Below are 20,080 nucleotides of genomic sequence, written 5' to 3'. Positions count from 1 at the left end.
AGGGAATGACCACCTAGGCCAATCGACTGTGAGGTCCAGCTGTGACTACAGTAGAGAAGGAGCTGCTACCCAGGAGTCAAATCTACAAAGGACTTGCTTCATAGGGGTTTTGGTGCTCACCAAGTCCATACCTTGAATGCATTGCTGGTGGATTTGGTAAGGTTGTAATCTGGCATTGTCTGAAGCTGTACACCATGTGCACTGGCTCTGGGGCCTCCTAGGAGGGGCAGAGTTAGCCAGCCACTCCCTGTGCCCTACCTGGGGCTACCTCGTATGAGCTATAGAGCAATTTGCAGATGGGTGCTACTTGTGTTGGGCTTAAAGGTGCCCAGAAGTAGTCAAACTATGAATCAAAGTGGGCTTCTGCTAGTGTGGGCTTGGGGCCACTTAGCAAGAGGTAAGGGGTGTGCAGAGGCCAGATGCTACTTGTTTGAAAGATTTTAGGAAAGTCTGAAGCATGAGGCAAGATAGGCCAGTTATATAGAAAAGCCACTGGAAACGGCTTGGATGGGCTCACATATTGGTTGGGACAGGGTCTCAAGGAATCACCAGGGTGGGGCAAACAGTGTGAGACAGATTGATGGAGACTTAGATATGGTGCCCGCCTGTCAACTCAGAAAAGGACAGTGGCTTCTGTCAGCACTTTTGTCTGGCAGAAAGCTGCTCCTCCTCCCCAGCTCTCGCCCTGATGACTGACAGTTCAGTTTTTCTCTGGTGCCCTTCAGGGTGCTGCCCCTATCCTAGAGCTCAGAAGGAAAGAGTCTGAGTAAGTCCATGCATGGGCCCTTTAAGAACTGCCTTGGACTCCAGAAGCCCTGTGTCTCACTCAGCCACAATCCCTGCTGTTTTTTACACCCAGAAGTTATGAGGACTTCCTGGCACTGGAACCCTGGGCTGGGGAGGTTTGATGTGGGGCTGGGACCCCTTCACTCCTCAGGGGGACCTCCATAGTCAAGATATCTCCCAGTTTCAAACTGCCACACATGGGTTGAGACATTCCATTTTGCATCTCTGCCTCTCCTACCAGTCTTAATGTGGCTTCTTCTTTAAATCCTTAGTAGTAAGACTTCCATTCAGCTAAATTTCAGGCAGTTCTAAATGGTGGTTGTTCTGTAGTTTGGTTGTATTTTTGATGTGGTTGTGGGAAGATTTGAGTACCACATTTACTTCTTTCCACCATCCTGACTGCAAGTCCAGTACTGTGAACTTTAATAGCTTCCCATACTTAAGAGATGTGCCCTGGCTGGTGTGGCTCAGTGGATTGAGCGCCAGCCTGCAAACCAAAGGGTCGCCAGTTCAAATCCCAGTCAGGGCACATGCCTGGGTTGCAGGCCAGGACCCCAGTTCTGGGTGCATGAGAAACAACCACGCATTGATGTTTCTCTCCCTCTCTTTCTTCCTACCTTCCCCTCTCTCTAAAAGTAAGTAAATAAAATGTTTTTTTAAAAAGATATTTTTCTGATGAGATAGATGGTATTAACAAATATTTTTTTCATGTTGTTTAATGAAATATATCAACATTTAGATCTATTTAACTTAGTGGATCTGTATTTTCAAAATGACCAGTGTGTGATGTTAGAAAATCCTACATGTGTAAAAGTATTTAAAGTGTGATGTAGACCCATAAATTTTAATGTAACATAATACCAAAATTGTTGGTATAGTTTCAAATTTCACATTGTTGCTAACCTTTGAGAAACTACCACTCTGCGCCTTTTCCATATTGTATCAAAGAAAATTAACATTTATCTGAAAAGCCTAATTGTTATTCTTTTTTCCAACTACATATCTGTGTGAGGCTGAACAAAATGTCATAAGAGGTTGAGCAGAAGCAGATGTGAGAATCCATCTATCTTCTACTAAAACAGAAATTTGCAAACATGTAAAACAATTATTCTTTTCTCACCAAATTGTTTTTTGTTTTAGAAAACAGTTTTTTTTTAAATGTTAACATAATGAGTTTATTGTTATTTTTAAATTAGTAGATAGGTTTCTTTAAAATTTCTCAGTTTTAACTTTTAATATGGTAAATATCAATGGATATAAATCACAAACAAAAGCTCTTTGGTGCTGTCAGTAATTTTTGAGTGTGAAAAGAGTCCTGGAACCAAAAAGTTCCAGAGCCACTGGAATAAAGCTCTCTTAATTTCCTATCAAAGACCCTCAAACTCTATTCACATCCATTCTCTCCTTTTCACTACCTGTTTTGGTGAAAGTGATTCTTTCCCTCACCTCCAAAGCTCCAGATCCACCCTCTTTGTCCTTTTCTTCATCTCTTAGTTACCCCATCTCCTTTCCCCACACATGACACACACATTCGTACTCACAACTATTCTCCCTGAAGGATTTACCTGTTCTTTGTGTATCCAATTTCTTACCTCCCACTCACTCTTCAACTTAACTCCAGTATGGCTTCCACCCCAACCATTCTTCTGAAACTGCTTTCACTGGTGTTGTTAAATCAAATTAACACCTTTTTGTCCTCACCCTTGACCTTATGTCAGTTCTTACACTGCCTTAAAATAATCCCAAATGTTGTTGTTTTATTTATATACATATAAAATATATGTTTATATATGTATATATTTCCTCTCATTTTTTTCATACCTATCTGATTAGTTATATCTATGCCACTTTGTTGGTTTGTCTTTTAACATTTGTGATTGTTCCTTGGGGTTCTGAGACTCAGTTTCTCCATTTTTAAAATAGGGATGATAGTACCATCAGTTTGTAGTGAGGATTACTTGAGATTAAGTATTAAAAGCACTTAATACAGTATCCAATACATAGTGGTTAAAAATATGTTACCTGCCTTTGCCATATTCATAAAATTACTATTATCCTCATCTCCATTATCATTCATTTTCAGTATTTTCTTAAAAATCTACCTGACTTATCCCATTATACTTAAACCCCAGTATGTCTAAAACTCAGTTTATCTTTATTTTCCTTCTAAAAAAAATTCCCCCCAAAAGGCTGTTTTCTTCCATTCCTTTCTATTTCAATAAATGCAGCACCACCAACTAGCTGCTTAAGCAAGAAATCTAGGCATTATGGTCAACTCTGTAATGTATATTCTGCCTTATCCTCCACAACTAGTTAGCCATCAAGTCCTGACCATTTATTTCTTGTATGTCTCCTGAATCTATACATTCTTATTAAAACTACCATCATCTTAGTTTTTCCACAGTAGCCTCTCACTCACTAGTGTTGTGCATTCTCTAGCTAATGTGGTCATTTTACCTTCCTGCTTTTCAAGAAATGTTCTGAATTTTTAAAAGAAAATTCTTACTTTAAAAGCCTGTTTGACATTTTCTCTTTTTCAAAATATTGGGTTAGCCAAAAAGTTTGTATGGGTTTTTTCCATAAGATGGCTCTAGTAGTGCTTAGTTGTCTTTAACTTCATTCGAAATAATTTTGTTAGATCATATTGTAACAACTGTCATGTCAGTGGGCATTTTTTAAAAACTTACCAAAATTGGTGAATTTTTACGTAGCCACTTTCATATCAAAGATGAAAGAAAATAAGCAACATTTCTGCATATTATGCTTTATTATTTCAAGAAAGGTAAAAACAACTGAAACACAAAAAAAGATTTGTGCAGCATGTAGAGAAGGTACTGTGATTGATGGAACATGTCAAAAGTGGCTTACAGAGTTTCATGCTGGAAATTTCTCTCCAGACGATGCTCCATGGTTGGGTAGAGCAGTTGAAGTTGGTAGTGATCAAATCGAGACATCAATTGAGAACAATCAGGGTTATACCAAGTGGGAGCTAGCCGACATACACAAAATACTCAAATCAGTAAAGTTATTGGTGAAAATGAAAAATGTCTTTTATTTTACAGAGAAGACTATATGAACTTTTTGGTCAATCCAATAGTTAGTATTAAACTAGTTTTAAAAGTCAAAATACTCTTGCCCTGGCTGGTGTGGCTCATTTGGTTGGAGCATCATCCTGTATACCAAAGGATTGGGGATTTGATTCCCAGTCAGGGCACATACTTAGGTTGCAGGTTCAGTCCCCAGGCGGGACGCATATGGGAGCCCGACAACTGATTATTCTCTCTCTCTCTCTTTCTCTCTTCCTCTCCCTCCCTCCATCTCTCTCTTTTCCCCCTTCCATCTACCTTCTCTCTAAAAATCAATAAGTGTTTTTAAAAATGGAAAAAAATACTCTTCATCTAAGGTTTTTGTCATTTTCAGAGCATGTGGCTTACTCTAGAATTTGATTTAAGCTTTTAATTTCTTACAAAATACAAATTTCCAGTAAATTGAAGTTAAAATTTGAATGCCAATATAATGTTTTATTCTCTATTAGTATAATTGTTTCACTTAACTTCCAAGGAAACATAATTTTATTATATAATTTTTTTCCTAACTTAGGATATGTGAACTCTTGCAAAGTGGAGCCATAATGAATAAATTTTTTCAGCCTCACGAAGCGCATATTCCCTACCTCCTACAGCTCTTCATTGACTACAATCTATATGGAATGAATTTAATAAATCTGGCTGCTGTCAAGTTCCGAAAAGCAAAAAGGAAAAGTAAGGTTAATTTCTCAATTCAAATTAAAGCATTAAAACAAGGTTATATAATTGATGATTTATAAAATAGTATATATTTAGGTTGTATAATAAGTGCTGAGTGGATAAAGAATAAATATACAAAATGGTGTTAGAGTTTATTAGGAAAAGAATCTCAATTGAAATTTTTTGTAACAGCTTTATTGTGGTGTAATTTGCATACCACGCAATTCACTCATTTAAAATGGAAAATTCAGTGGTTTTAGGATTTTGATAGAGCTATGCAGCCATCACTACAATCAAATTTAGAACATTCTCAATAACATTCCCACAAAAGTTTGTTTCCAGTAGGTGAGATGAGAAAATTTTTAATTGGCAAATATATGTAAGTCATTTATTTCAGTTGTAAAATCTAGGTAAAAGTATTGGAATGATGATTAGAAGGGGTTTTTTTAACTATGGAAAATTTTTACAATCTGAAGGCAGAAATATATGAAATTTAATTGGGAGAAATTAAAAGCAGGGAAATTGCAAGTATGATGAAATAAAATTTATACCTTAATTCATTATACCAAATAGCCCTCAGGTTTTTGTTTTGTTTGTTTTGTATGACATAATAGGTTACACTAAAATCATAAAAAGAATAGATAAATCATTTTTTGTATTTTGTCATTATTTCAGACATATTACAGTTAAACTGCCAGTAACCTTAATGGCAAGTTAATATTTATATTATATATATATATATATATATATATATATATATATGTATGCATAACAACATTTTATCTTATAAGACAAGTTAATAAGTACATAATGTAATTTTACTTTCAACATTGAAGTAAATTCAAAAGTGAAAAAGAGTTAGGAATTCTAATATTATATATGCATATATAATTTTGTCTCAGTATTCAGTTATATAACCAGTTTTCAAATGAAATGCAAATTACTAATTGCTGTATTTGTTAAGGTGAAGTATTAGAGAAGTACTTATGTAAATATTCTGAGCACCACAGAGGCATTTTATAGTATATTTTTTGACATCCACAGTTGAAATTATATGTTTATATATCATATATAATATATATATGAATTTCCATGTTCTTTATGGAAATATGCTAAAATATACATAAATTATAGGGGAGAATTAGTTACCTGTTGTGAAGATATGTATTTTGTTGAAATAGCAAAGATGGTAATACCTTATCTCAGTCTAATTATAATATTTTGTGATCAAGCTGGCCAAATAAGAAAATCAAAGTGTTACATTTAGCTGGAAAGGATTGCAAATTTAATGTCTTTCATAATGTCAGGATTCAAGCTTTCTCTTATCTGAAAATTTAAATTCCCGTAAGAGATCACAGGAAAATTACTAAAATTTAGAGACTACTTCAAAAGCATGACCCTAGGACTCATTTTTTGAAACTGGGACAACTAAGCAAACAAGTCACCTTTTCAGCTGTTGGTCAGATTGTATTTGCATATGCCCCAGGTTTCCACTCACTGTTGTACTGCCATTACTTCTGGAATACATTGTATATTTCCTTTTTTATTTTTTTTAGGGATTAGTATTAAAGTATGTTTTGAATTTTATCTGGAACCTGATTTCCACTAGAATTTTAATTGAGGCTTATACAGAATATCCTAGGAATTTGGATTAAAGTCTATAAAAAATTTTAATACATCTTTATTTATAAAATGAAATTTTAAGCATACCTATCAAAATAGCCCATTTAAGTATATTCTTTTATTCTACTATGAAAGTCATGCAGCCATTTCTCTCTCATGAACATATAGCATAAATACTTCTTTCCCTTCTTAGTTTGGAACCATTACTCTCAACTGTGCATATACATTTCTAGGGATGTATGAATTTTTAGGAGCTAGTCATATAGGTTATATATTATTTACTTAAAGAGTAATTATATGCAAATTAAAATTAGAACTTATTCCCTTTTACTTTTCTATTTGCAGGTGATTCATTGCGTGGAACTGGATCTTACAAAGATCGGCTACCAGGAAATTCTCTTACTGGTACCTTGTTTCGGTGGGAAGAAAATGAAATACCAAGGTTAGTTAATGTTGTAAAGAAGAAAATTTATTTACATATATCTTACTGTATGCAGAAGTTAGTGGTTACCATCATTTAATTTTAACCTTATATTTGGTGTTTTTAATATATAAATTTATTAAAAAAGCAAATTTCAACATTAGTATTTTACATAGAATCATACATTTTAAAAAGAAACCATGATAATATACCTAATAATCACTTAATAAAAGGTCTCTGGTTTTTATACTTCTCTCCAACATTTATCTTCATTGTCCATTCTAAATTGATACCATACAACTTGTCAAGTAAAAATCACATAATAAAATACCAATGGGAAACCTAAATAGTAAATATTTTTAGTAAAAATAACCCTTTACATTTCTAAATACTAAATATTGGTGGGGAAAAGTGGGTTGACGTACTGAGTATGAATAATATAATCTGTGATTTCCTTTGATTGTTTTATTTATGAGACTACTTTATTAATTTATTTTGAGGAAGTTAACATTCTAAACTTTTAAATTTTCCTACCATAAAGCAGGTAGGTAATCAGTACCTATAAAAGTTATTAGTAATAGCTTTATCTACCTGGAACTCAGAGGGATTTCTGTTTTATACCACCAAGCATTGCCCAGGCTTTCTTGATCTTTTATCAATCAATTGGGTATTGACAGGGTGGTGATGGTTTTCTTCTTTTCACTGTACATATGTCATCTGATGCTTTTTTACGAAAAATGCAAGGTGGAAAAAGTGTTTAAATGACTTTATTTTTTATTTCATGAAAGGAAAATGTGAATTAATCAGTCAAAGAGAAACTATCAAAATATGTTTTTACAGCTTAATTTAGGTAGTTTAAGATCTTAATATGTACTTATCAGAATTTTCATATTGTAGATTTACTTGGGATTTTTTTAGTATCTAAAATTAAGGAAAAATATCACTAAGGAAACACCAATTTGAAAGAATATGCTATGCTCATACGCTCATAGCAGCATTACTTACAATAGCCAAGATCTGGAAACAGCCTAAGTGCCCATCAGTATATGAGTGGATAAAAAAGCTGGTGCATTTATACAACAGAATACTATGCAGCAGTAAAAAAAGAAGGAACTCTTTTAATTTTTGCAACAGCATGGATGGAACTGGAGACTAAATCAAATAAGCCAGTCAGTGAAAGACAAATGCCATATGATCTTACTTATATGTGGAATCTAATGAAGAAAATAAACAAGAGAACAAAAAAAAAGGAAGAAAAGAAAAAAGAAAGAATATCACTAAGTAATGAAGGAAATATAATGTTTTCTGATTATAATGTTATCCCAGAATGAGACTTAATAAGACTTTAAAGTGATGCGGACAGTGATTTGCCTTACCTCTTGATTCAGCTTAACAAGTATCACTTAAATTTCTACTATGAGATTGTATTTTTTGATGTTATCGTTTCCCTCCTTTGTCACAGATGTGTTACTCCTTGGAAATTCACCTTTGAAATTCACAATATAGTTCTTTCAAAACTTGTGAAATTTTTTAGTATAAGGAGAAAATTGTTGACCTTAAACTATCTGATACGTCATTTCATGACGAAATTGATTTCGTTAAAATTATATGAATGAAGAAGATAGCATTGAGGAATTAGTTTTTTGAAAGTGAAATGGATATATAGTGATAGGTTGGCTAATATGTTTCTTTTCTGTCAATGATAAAGATATGTTTTATGTTTCTGTCTGTACATACATGTATATGTATTTGAATTGTAAAAAGTCTGTGGTTTAACAAATTAATTTCTAATGTTTCATCAAAATTTCTTTAGGGACAGACTATGGAAAATGCAGTTTTGCTAATATATTTCTCCTAAAACATTAAAAAAATTTTCAAATACAAATGTGGATGAAATCTGCCATCACCCACTTTCTAGTAAAATCATGACTCTCTCATTTTCATTTGATGTCTGTATTGGTAGGACATCTAAATTTTGGAATGAGTAACTGGGATTCACCCTAGAAGTTGTATGTTTATTCTGTCAAGCAGGAACTGTTATGTGGTGTCCTAATCTTTTTTTGTGGCTCTGATAAAAAATATATATATATGAACTTCTAAGTCAAAGCACATTAGCAGGAACAACCCTCCATAGTTCTCATAAAAATTAATGACTTTGTGGTATTATATTTCCTAGCTATGATCCCACTATTGAACACATGGTTTCTCAAGTCTGTAGTTAGGGTGAATTTTAAAGCTTTCTCCAGCTTAGCAGTAGTTGGGGGCAGGGAGAATAGTATCATTTGCCCACTTTTCTGTATACTCACCTCCCCTCATCTCTTGTTGCATATTCTCTCCTCTTTTATTTTTTATTATTGTTCAAATACAGTTGTCTCCATTTTTTCCCCACCACGCCCATCCCCATCTCCTTATTTTTTAAACAATCTGTGATTGCTGAGAAACATGCCTCTGAGCAAATGATTACATATCTGTATGGTTTTTGATAATATCTCTCAGTTATCCTCTGTTATCCCATTCTGTACTAGATAGGGCCCACATGCTGAAATGTTGTACATTCCTTATATATAAAATATAATGAACCTAAATGTGTAGAATATACTGCAAACGGATCTCAATTGAGTTGTATATATACTAGTATTTTTTATATTTTTCTCCCTGTTTTTTATTTCTTGATATGTATATATATAATACCGATTATATCATGAATACTTGTGAATTAATATATCACTGACTTTTCTGCTTACCACCTAAACATAAAAAATTGTATTAAAAAATCTTCAGAAAATTTGCTCTTACATAATTATTGTGGTTTTTTGGTATGTTTCTAATACAGCTCATTAATACTGGAAGGTGTTGAACCACAGAGTACATGTGAATTAGAAGTAGATGCTGTAGCTGCTGACATCTTAAATCGGCTGGACATTGAAGGTATATATATATATATGTATATATATATAATTATTCTTAATATGTTTTTATTTATAAAAATTAATGACCTAAGTAATAGGGAAGAAAACATTATGAGAGATGTAAGATGTTATAGAAGTAGGCTAACAAATGTTACGAAGATTGCTTCTGTTCCTCTGATGAGATAGTCATTATTATTCATTTATATTTTCATTCATACACGTATGTTTGTACAGTCATGAACCTATAGTAAATGTTACAAGTAAATTAGCCAGTATTTTAAAAATTAATATAATCTGACTTTTAATATTTAGGGTATATGCCAAGTCTTAGGTCTATTGGCTATCATCAAATGTTTGAATCTTACTCACTTGGGTTTTTGAGAACTAAAAACTAAAAACAGAGTAACATAAGAAATGTAGGTGGGGATAACCTGTCTGCTTTATTACACAAAATAGGTAATTGTTTTTCTTACGCGACAGTATTTATTTTTCTAAAAGTTTGGATTTCTTTTTTTAAGCAAGTATGTTTAACCTTGCAGTAGTGAAGTTTTATTGTGATTACAGCTCAAATTGGTGGAAACCCTGGTCTACAGGCTATATGGGAAGATGAAAAACAACGGCGAAGAAACAGAAATGAAACTTCTCAAATTAGCCAACCTGAATCACAAGGTATAAACCAAATAGTACTCTAATGATTTTTTTAAACAAGATATTTTAATAGAAAAGGTTAAGCCATTGAGTTTTTACCTTGACTTTAAAAATTTACTTTTCAAGTTACCTTCAGATTTTCTAGATATTTTTTCTATTGTCATTGCTCCAAACCAGTAATTCGTTACCTCCAAAATCACTCATTATCTGTTTTCCCATAAGAAATTGACATCTTCGTTGTCCTTGGTTTTCACCATACCTATGTCCTCTGGTGTCACATTTTTGCACCTTTTTCATTCTTTAATATGTTTTAACCTTCTGTATTTCTAAATGAGCTACAGAATACTCATAGAAGACTATGAATCCCAACTTAGAAACACTGTGTTTATTAAGCTTTGAAAATGTACCTGTGAAATATGGCCCCCAAATTATTACCCCAGTATATCATAAAAACTCTCACTTTGGTCATCTTCTTCTAGACCTCTGAAGAAAACACTCATTTTATTTATTACTAAACCCTGCTACTTAGAAAGAATTTGAGGGGGCTTCAATAAATGCATGGACACAACAAAAATATTAAATTAAAGGTAAAAGAATAAAGACATAATTCACAGGGCAAAATTATTTGAAATACAGTAGTAAGGCTATACTGAAGTCCAATTAAAATTTCAAAATTTTATTATAGTGTCTTGGACACTAAAAATACTTTGATAAATTTTGAATGCATACTTTGATAAATTTTCAGTGCATTTTAAAATAGAAATATTTTAGAGGGAAAATTTCTAGTTTCAGTGTATGGTACATGTATATGTAGAGAACAATGTTTTTCTGTGTTAGATTTAAGTTACAATTGCAGAACTTGAACTGACTTTAAGTGCTTAATTATATAGGTTCAATAACAGCCATTTCTCTTGTTTGTTTTTATAATAGAACTACTTTTAGGTGGTGTTATATGTGTCAAGAGAAGGATAGAAAATTGCTATTTTAAAAGCTATTTTAGGAGAAGAGAAAATATTTTGTTCATTTGCTATCTACATTTTTCTTAATGAACTTTTAAAATTCAAAGATCGCAGGTTTGTGCCAGCAACAGAAAGTGAAAAAAAATTTCAGAAGAGACTTCAGGAAATTCTCAAACAGAATGATTTCTCTGTGTAAGTGCTTATTTATTATAGATCTTAGAACTATTTTACTGCTTTGTTATCTAGTTTATCATAAAGGATGTGTTTTAATTAAGCAGAACGTTATCAGGATCTGTGGACTACAGCGATGGATCCCAGGAGTTCTCTGCTGAGTTAACACTGCACTCTGAGGTTCTGTCTCCCGAAATTCTTCATTGTACACCAGCTAATATGGTAGAAGTCCACAAAGACACAGAATTGAGCAAAGGTGAGGTTTTCTTTTCAGGTTTGCAGAAAATACCCTGACAGACTGTATGTCTAGCACTGAGATATAAGTATGTGGTTGGGTTTACTAAGTTTTTCTTTTTTTTCCCCCTAAGAAATAAACATCATTGATACAGCAAAAACCTCTCTCCCATTCATTTACTTTTTTTTTCATCTCTAGAGATAAGCACTATTCTGCAGTTGGTGCAAACTGTTACCCTGTATGATTTTATATATTCTTGTATATAGAGTGGGTCAAAAGTAGGTTTACAGTTGTGAATACAAAAACAGAGTATAATCTTATATTACTTATATTTATTAATTATTGTATTATTACCATATGAGTAACTGTAAACTCACTTTTGCCCCACCTTGGATGTATGCCCACAACATTATACTATTATTTTAGATTTTACATAATGGTACCCTACTTGTCATAGGTTAAACAACTTACTTTTTTCATTGAACATATTTTTAATAACTTAATTTAGGTATAATTTACATAACACAAAATGCACTCATTTTAAGTTTATAATTCAGTGATTTATACCAAATTTGTAGAGTTCTGCAGACATCTACATAATTTGGTTTCAGAACATTTTCTTCACCTCAAAAGATTTTGTGTCCATTTGCAATCACTATTTCTAAGATTTGCCTTTTTTGGACATAAATAAATGAAATACAATATGCAATTTTTTGTGTCTTCTTTCATTCAACATAACATTTTCAGGTTCATCTATATTGTAGCTATAAGTATTTTTTAAAGGATTTATTTATTTATTTTAAGATTTTACCTATTTTTAGAGAGAAGGGAAGGGAAGGAGAAAGAGAGGGAGAAAAACATCAATATGTGGTTTCCTCTTGCATGCCCCCACTGGGGATCTGGCCTGCAACCCAGGCATGTGCCCTGACTGGGAATCAAACCAACAACCTTTGTTTCACAGGCCAGCACTGAATCCACTGAGCCACACGAGCCAAGGCTATAAGTATTTTTATTGTTGAATAGTAGTATTGCATGGTCTGGCTATACCATATTTTATTAATTCATTCACCAGTTGATATTATTTGAGTTGTTTTCACTTTTTGACTCTTAAGAATAATGCTGCTAGAAACATTTGTATGTAAGTCTTTGTGTGGATATATATTTTCATTTTTCTTGAGTAGATACCAAGGAGTGGAATTGCTGGATCATTTGGCAATCTTGTGTTTAATTTTTTAGTAAACTGCCAAAACTTTTCTATAATGACTACACTGTTTTACATTCCCACCAGCAATATGTGAGAGGTCCAGTGACTCTCCATCCTCACTAACACTTGTTATTATCTGTCTTTTTTTACAGTCATCCTAGTGTAATGTGAAATTGCATTTCATTATGGTTTTAATTATCATTTCCCTCATTACTAGTGATGTTGAGTATTTTTATGTCAGTATTATAATTTTGAAATCTGTCTTTGTTCATACACATTTCTAGGTCATTCATGTTAGCTGTTGATTAGTGTGCTCCTTTGTAAGACTAAACAAGTTTATTGGTTTCTCTACAACTATTAGATGGTTTTCACATTAGCACTGTTAATAACAGTGTTGTATGTGTCATTTTGTGACTGTGTACAAGAATTTCTCCACAAAAGATACGTAGAAGTGAAATTTGCCAAGTTTTAAGGTGTATGTAGTGTACTATTGTGTTCTGATAGGGTTTCTGTAATGCAATTACTTTATAGATAATTGGGGAACAAGAGAAAAATGAAAGCTTCACTTAGAAGTCACATTATTTCATATGCAGTTTTTCTAGGCAAGGGGAGCCAAACTAGCAGGAATAGAATTATAGCCTTCAGCATAAAAGGAAAAGCCCTTTTTTCACTGCTGCATTGGAAGCAGGGGCTTTTGACTATATTAAACAACTGAAAATGAGTATCTACACCCAGATCTTCCTCCCTCTTTAAGAGTTGGATGCCAGCACTGTGCCTTCTCTGACTAATGGCAGGTTGCACCATCTCCTGAGTTCACCTTAATGGCAGTCTTCTCTCAGAGCTCTTCCATTTGCTTTGTTTTAGCATCTGCCAGCTGCACTCTGTAATCGAAAGGTACCCAGCATTTCCATACTATTGTTTTCTGTGTGCTTTTCATATTCACCATGACAGCCTCCAACCACGCTGAGCTGTCTTCCTAACTGGTCAGAATTATCTCCCCTATACCAATTATTGATTTTGTTAGTCCTCTGGTCACAAAGTTTCGTAAATTCTGCCTTTATATTTTTTTCCTGTAAGCCCTGTTATTTTTAGTGCTCAATTTTTCAGATTTTGAGATATGATAACATTATAGTAGTAATGCCAATGTTACAAAATTGCTCTATAAAATGTACCTAAGATTATATTTTCACAATATATTAGAACTTGTATTTCCCTACATCCTCAACAACGTTGGAAAGTGTCAGATAGAAAATTTCTTGCCATTTTGATTCTTTGAAATGGTGTCTCCTTAGTTTAATTTGTATTTCCTGATTACTAATAAGTTTGAGCACTTGGATTTCTTTATCTGAAAATTGCTTATTGGTGTTCTTTGTTCTTTTTTATTGGGTCACTGGTCTTTTTCTTACTCGTTTGTAGAAGTTCCTTACGTTTTCTAGATATTAAGCCTTTACAGTTATATATATTTTAGAGATATTTTTCCCCCATCTAGAATTATACTTTAGAAGTCTTCAAAAAAATTTTTAGCTTTCTTTCCCATCGTTTTTTCTTTCTTCTTCTTCTTCTTTGTGTGTGTGTGTGTGTGTGTGTTTTGCATGTCTTCAGTTTTAATGTCAATTTAACAATTTTTTTCCTTTATGATCTGCTTGTTGTACGTGATTGGTGAGTCCTTCCCTACCTGGATTTAATGAAAATTTTCATCCTTAAGACTTATATGAGCTTACAATTTGGTTTTTCACATTTAGGTCTTCAACTTTTTTTATTCAATTACCCAACTTCAACCATGTTTCCCCCATGTCAGCGATTTTTCAACCTGTGTGCTGTATGAATTTTTAAAACATACAATACCTGACTATTTAGTCAGGTACACTGGCCTCATTTCCCTTAGATTGTCAAATTAAAAAAATGACAACAGCCAACACAACAGTTGCTGTCTGGTGTGAATGAATCAAAATTATAGCTATTTTTTTGTCAAATTGGCAAAAAATATATATTTTTGTTGTGCCACAAAACTTTAATAAGTTTATGTTTACCATGAAATGGAAAAGTTTGCAAATCACTGCCCTATGTTAATAATATTACACATAGGGCCCTGTGTGTAATATTATTAACATTGGGCAAATGTTGTAGTTATGGTTGCTTCATCAAGGGCAGATCTTCCCTTATTTGGCTTCAAAATTGTCTACTCTTGATCTTTAACACAAGCTCTCCTGGGGGATGTCCAAGATGGGTCAAACAGTGTTAATGGAATCTTAGTCTGCCAGCTCTGTGGGAAGAGAGCCCAGAGAGGGGACAATGGCCTCTGCTCACCTTGATGCCAGACATCTCAGCCTCCCCCTGCACACCACTGGTGCCTCTCAAGCCACCTCCCTGGTGCTGTAGCCCAGAGGGAGTGAGTCTGAGTAGCTGTTGATGTCAGTTTATCTGCACTCGAATGTGGGACTGCCTAGTCCACCAGTCACAGGGTTCCAGCACAGGGAAATAAAGCCTCAAGACCTCTGGATGTAAAAACATGGGGATTACAGTGCCAAGATAATCTCCCAGTCTCACAGGAGAGTCTCTTGGAGGGACCCACGGGGTCCTAGTATGTACACAGGCCCACCCACCCGGGATTCAGCACCAGAAGTGTGTAATTCACTTGTGGTTAGCAGGGGAACTGACTGAAGGTGGGGCGACAGCCAAGCAAGTGGTATTGTTTCCTCTCTGACCCCTCCCCCACATATAGTACCACAGCACAGCCAAGAGCCTTCCCTGATGAATACCTAAGGCTCTGCCCCTTACAACATAACAGGTGTGTCAAGACAAAGAAATATGGCTGAAATGAAAGAACAAAATTCCAGGAAAAGAACTAAGTGACAAGGAGATAGCCAAGCTACCAGATGCAGATCTCAAAACACTGGTAATCAGGATGCTCACAGAAATGGTTGAGTATGGATGCAAAATAGAGGAAGAAGTGAAGGCTATTCAAAGGGAAATGAAGAAAAATATATAGGGAACCAACAGTGAAGGGAAGGAAACCAGACTCAAATAAACAATTTGGAGCAGAGGAAGAAGAAAACATTCAACTGGAACAGAAGAAAGAAACAAGAATTCTAAAAAATGAAGAGAGGCTTAGAAACCTCTGGGACAACTTTAACCATTACAACATCTGAATCATAGGAGTTCCAGAAGGAGAAGAAGAAGTGCAAGAAACTGAACACTTAATTTAAAAAACAATGAAGAAAAAATTCCCCATCTGGTGAAAGAAATAGACATGCAAGTCCAGGAAGCTCGGAGAGTCCTAAAAAAGTTAGACACACCAAAACACATCATAATTACATTACCCAAGATTGAAGAGAAGGAGAGAATCTTAAAAGCAGCAAGAGAAAAGGAGACAGTTACCTACAAAGGAATTCCCATAAGACTGTCAGCTGATTTCTCAAAAGAAACCTTACAGGCAAAAAGGGGCTGGCAAGAAGTATTCAGAGTCCTGAAAGGCAAGGACCTACATCCAAGATTGCTCTATCTAGCAAAGCTTTCATTTGGAATGGAAGGGCAGCCCTAGCTGGTGTGGCTTAGTGGATTGAGTGCTGGCCTGTGAACCAAAGGGTCGCTGGTTTGATTCCTAGTCTAGGGCCCATGCCTGGGTTGCAGGCCAGGTCCCCAGTAGGGGGTGGGTGAGAGGCAACCACACATTGATGTTTCTCTCCCTTTCTTTCTCCCTCCCTTCCCTTCTCTAAAAACAAATAAGTAAAATCTTTTAAAAAATAGAATGGAAGGGCAGACAAGTTAAAGGAGTTCATCATCACGAAGCCCTTATTATATGAAATGTTAAAGGAATTTAAGGAAAAGAAGAAAATCAAAACTATGAACAGTAAAATGATGACAAACTCATAACTATCAACAACTGAACCTTAAAAAAAACCCAAAAACAAACTAAGCAAACAACTAGAACAGGAACAGAATCACAGAAATGGAAGGTTATTGGTGTGGGGGTGGCGGAGGGAGAATGGAGGAAAAGATAGACGGAATAAGAAGCATAATTGGTAGGTACAAAATAAGCAGGACAAGGTTAAGAATAGTACAGGAAATGGAGAAACCAAAGAACTTATATGCGTAACCCATGGACATGAACAAAGGGTGGGGAATGCTGGTGAGAGGGGGGTAGAGGGAGGAGGGGAACAAAAGGAAGAAAAAAATGGGACACCTATAATAACATACTCAATAAAATATACTTAAAAAATAAAAAACTCTCCTGTGTTAATTTTAGGGTCAGATTTCATCTCTGGGAAGATCCCTGTTGAGATTTTACTAGGAATTCATTGTTTAATAGACCAATATAGGAACATTTCTTAACCCTTATTTTTCTTTTACAGTTGACATTTAATATTATTTTATATTACTTTCAGGTGTATACCATAATAGTTAGACAACCATATAATTTACAGAGGGATTCTCCCAATATTTTAAGTGCCTACGTGGTACCACACATAGTTATTACAGTATTATTGACTATATTCTGTATACCGTACTTTACATCCCTGTGACTGTTTTGCAACTACCAATTTGTTCTTACTCACTTCACTTTTTTCACCTGCCTTACAACCCCCGACCCCTCTGGCAACCATCAGTCTGCTCTCTTTATGTCTCTAATTCAATTTTTTTCTTCCTTTATTTTGTTCCCTTAGGTTCCACATGTAAGTGAAATATTACAGTATTTGTCTTTCTCTGATTGGCTCATTACAGTTAGCATAATACCCTCTACATCCATCCATGCTGTCACAAATAGTAAGACTTCATTCTTTTTTACGGCCAAGTAATATTCCATGTATATGTGTACAACAACTTTTTTTCAAATATATTTTACTGATTATGTTGTTACAGTTGTCCCTTCTTTTCTCCCCTTTATCCTCCTCCACGCTGCACTCCCCTCCCACCAGCATTCCCCCTCCACTTAGTTCCTGTCTATGGATCGTACATGTAAGTTCTTTGGCTTCTCCATTTCCTATACTATTCTTAATCTCCCCCTGTCTATTTTGTACCTACCATTTATGCTTCTTATTCCTTGTACCTTTCCCCCCATTCCCCCCCTGCCCCCTTCCCATTGATGACCTTCCTTGTGATCTCCATTTCTCTGATTCTGTTCCTCTTCTAGTTGTTCACTTAGTTTTGTTTTTTAGGCTCAGTTGTTCATAGTTGTGAGTTTATTGCCATTCTACTGTTCATACTTTTTGATCTTCTTTTTCGTAGGTAAGTCCCTTTAACATTTCATATAATAAGGGCTTGGTGGAGATGAACTCCTTTAACTTGACCTTATCTGGGAAGTACTTTATCTGCCCTTCCATTCTAAATGAAAGCTTTGCTGGATAGAGCAGTCTTGGATGTAGGTCCTTGCCTTTCAGGACTTTGAATACTTCTTTGCAGCCCCTTCTTGCCTGTAAGGTTTCTTTTGAGGAATCAGCTGACAGTCTTATGGGAACTCCTTTGTAAGTAACTGTCTCCTTTTCTCTTGCTGCTTTTAAGATTCTCTCCTTCTCTTTAATCTTGGCTAATGTAATGATGATATGCCTTGGTGTGTGCTTCCTTGGATCCAATTTCTTTGGGACTCTGAGCTTCCTGGACTTCCTGGAAGTCCATTTTCTTTGCCAGCTTGGGGAAGTTCTCCTTCATTATTTTTTCAAGTAAGTTTTCAATTTCTTGCTCTTCCTCTTTTCCTTCTGGCACTCCTATGATTCAGATATTGGAACGTTTAAAGATGTCTTGGAGTTTTCTAAGCCTCCTCATTTTTTTTAATTCCTGTTCCTTCATTCATTTCTAATTCAATGTTTATTTCTTCCTTCTGCTCCAGACCATTGATTTACGTCCCGGTTTTCTTCCCTTCACTTTTGGTTCCCCGTCTCTTTTCCTTTATTTCACTTTGTAGAGCCTTCACTTCTTCCTCTATTTTGCGACCGTACTCAATCATTTCAGTGAACATCCTGATTACCAGTGTTTTGAATTTTACATCTGATAGGTTGACTATCTCCTTGTTGCTTAGTTCTTTTTCTGGAGTTTTGATCTGTTTTTCCATTTGGGCCATAATTCTTCTTGGCATACCTGTTATGTTGTGAGGGGCAGACTCTTAGGTATTGACCTGGGCGAGGGGAACCTGCATCACTGTGTTGTGGCATTATATGTGGGGGAGGGGTCAGAGAGGGAACAATGCCACATGCTCATGCTCAGCTCTAGGCTGGCTTTCAGTCACTTCCCCCTCTACCCACAAGCAAATTGGGCCCTTCTGGTGCTGATTCCCAGGTGCAGTGGCTTGTGTACCTTCTAGGACTCTGTGGGTCTCTCACACGAACTCTTCTGTAAGGCTGGGAGTTTCTCCCGCTGCTGCAATCCCATAGGTATTTATAGCCAGAGGTTTTGAGGCTCGCTTTTCCTGCACTGGAACCCTGGGTTGCATGATCTGTCTCACTCCCTAGTTGTTCCTCCTGTCTTATCCACATAGAAATGTGGGACTGACGTCCTCAGCCACTGCCTCACCCCTCTCCCCACACACCACCCCCCCACCCCATCTGTCACCTGCCTTGTGTCTTCTCTGCCCCTCCTACCAGTCTGGATGAATGTTTCTTCTTTAACTCCTTGGTGGTCGGACTTCCATACAGTTCAGTTTTCTGGCAGTTCTGGTTGTTTTTTGGTTTTAAATTTGTTGTCCTTCTTTTGGTTGTGCGAGGAAGCAAAGCATATCTACCTACGCCTCCATCTTCTGTATGTACCACAGCTTTTTTAATCCACTCCTCTATTGATGGACACTGGGTTGCTTCCATATCTTGGCTATTGTAAATAATGCTGCAATGAACATTGGAGTATATATATTCTTTTGAATTACTGTTTGGGGTTTCTTCAAATATATACCCAGAAGTGGGATTACTAGGTCATAAGATAATTCCATTTTTATTTTTTTGAGGAACTTCCATACTTTTTTTCATATGGCTGCACCCATTTGTACTTCTACCATAGTGTATGAGGGTTCCCTCTTCCCCACATCCTTTTCAACACTTGTTTGTTGATCTGTTGATGACAGTCATTCTAACAGGTGGGAAGTGATATCTCATTGTGGTTTTAATTTGCATTTCTCTAATTAGTGATGTTGAGCATCTTTTCATATATCTATTGGCCATCTGTAGGTCATTTTTGGAGAAGTATTTATTTAGGTCCTCTGCCCATTTTTTAATTGGATTGTTTGTGGGGTTTTGTTTGTTTGGTGTTGAGTTGTATGAGTTCTTTATAAATTTTGGATATTAACCCCTTATTGGATGTATCATTGGCACATATGCTCTTCTATTCCGTAGCTTGTCTTTTCATTGTGTTGATGGTTTTCTTTACTGTGCAAAAAGTATTTAGTTTTATGTAGTCC

The 20,080-nt window shown here is 35.2% G+C and overlaps 1 protein-coding gene across 5 annotated transcripts in view; it reads left to right on the top strand.

Moving 5' to 3' along the window:
- Positions 1-20,080, top strand: part of REV3L (REV3 like, DNA directed polymerase zeta catalytic subunit) — a 167,136-nt gene that overhangs the window by 67,778 nt on the left and 79,278 nt on the right. For 3 of the 5 annotated variants that reach the window (XM_045188684.3, XM_045188683.2, XM_045188682.2), the window contains 6 exons: positions 4,387-4,547; positions 6,501-6,597; positions 9,410-9,504; positions 10,050-10,154; positions 11,200-11,284; positions 11,368-11,519. In XM_045188684.3, the coding sequence (XP_045044619.1) occupies positions 4,387-4,547; positions 6,501-6,597; positions 9,410-9,504; positions 10,050-10,154; positions 11,200-11,284; positions 11,368-11,519 (695 nt within the window). The remainder of the gene's footprint in view (positions 1-4,386; positions 4,548-6,500; positions 6,598-9,409; positions 9,505-10,049; positions 10,155-11,199; positions 11,285-11,367; positions 11,520-20,080) is intronic. The other 2 variants (XM_071219649.1, XM_024551816.3) reach the window with 1 other exon arrangement.

Source organism: Desmodus rotundus, chromosome 11 (assembly GCF_022682495.2).
Source record: "Desmodus rotundus isolate HL8 chromosome 11, HLdesRot8A.1, whole genome shotgun sequence".
Lineage (NCBI taxonomy): Eukaryota > Metazoa > Chordata > Mammalia > Chiroptera > Phyllostomidae > Desmodus > Desmodus rotundus.
Note: the sequence above shows the minus strand (reverse complement) of the source record. Positions and strands in the feature narration are given on the sequence as shown.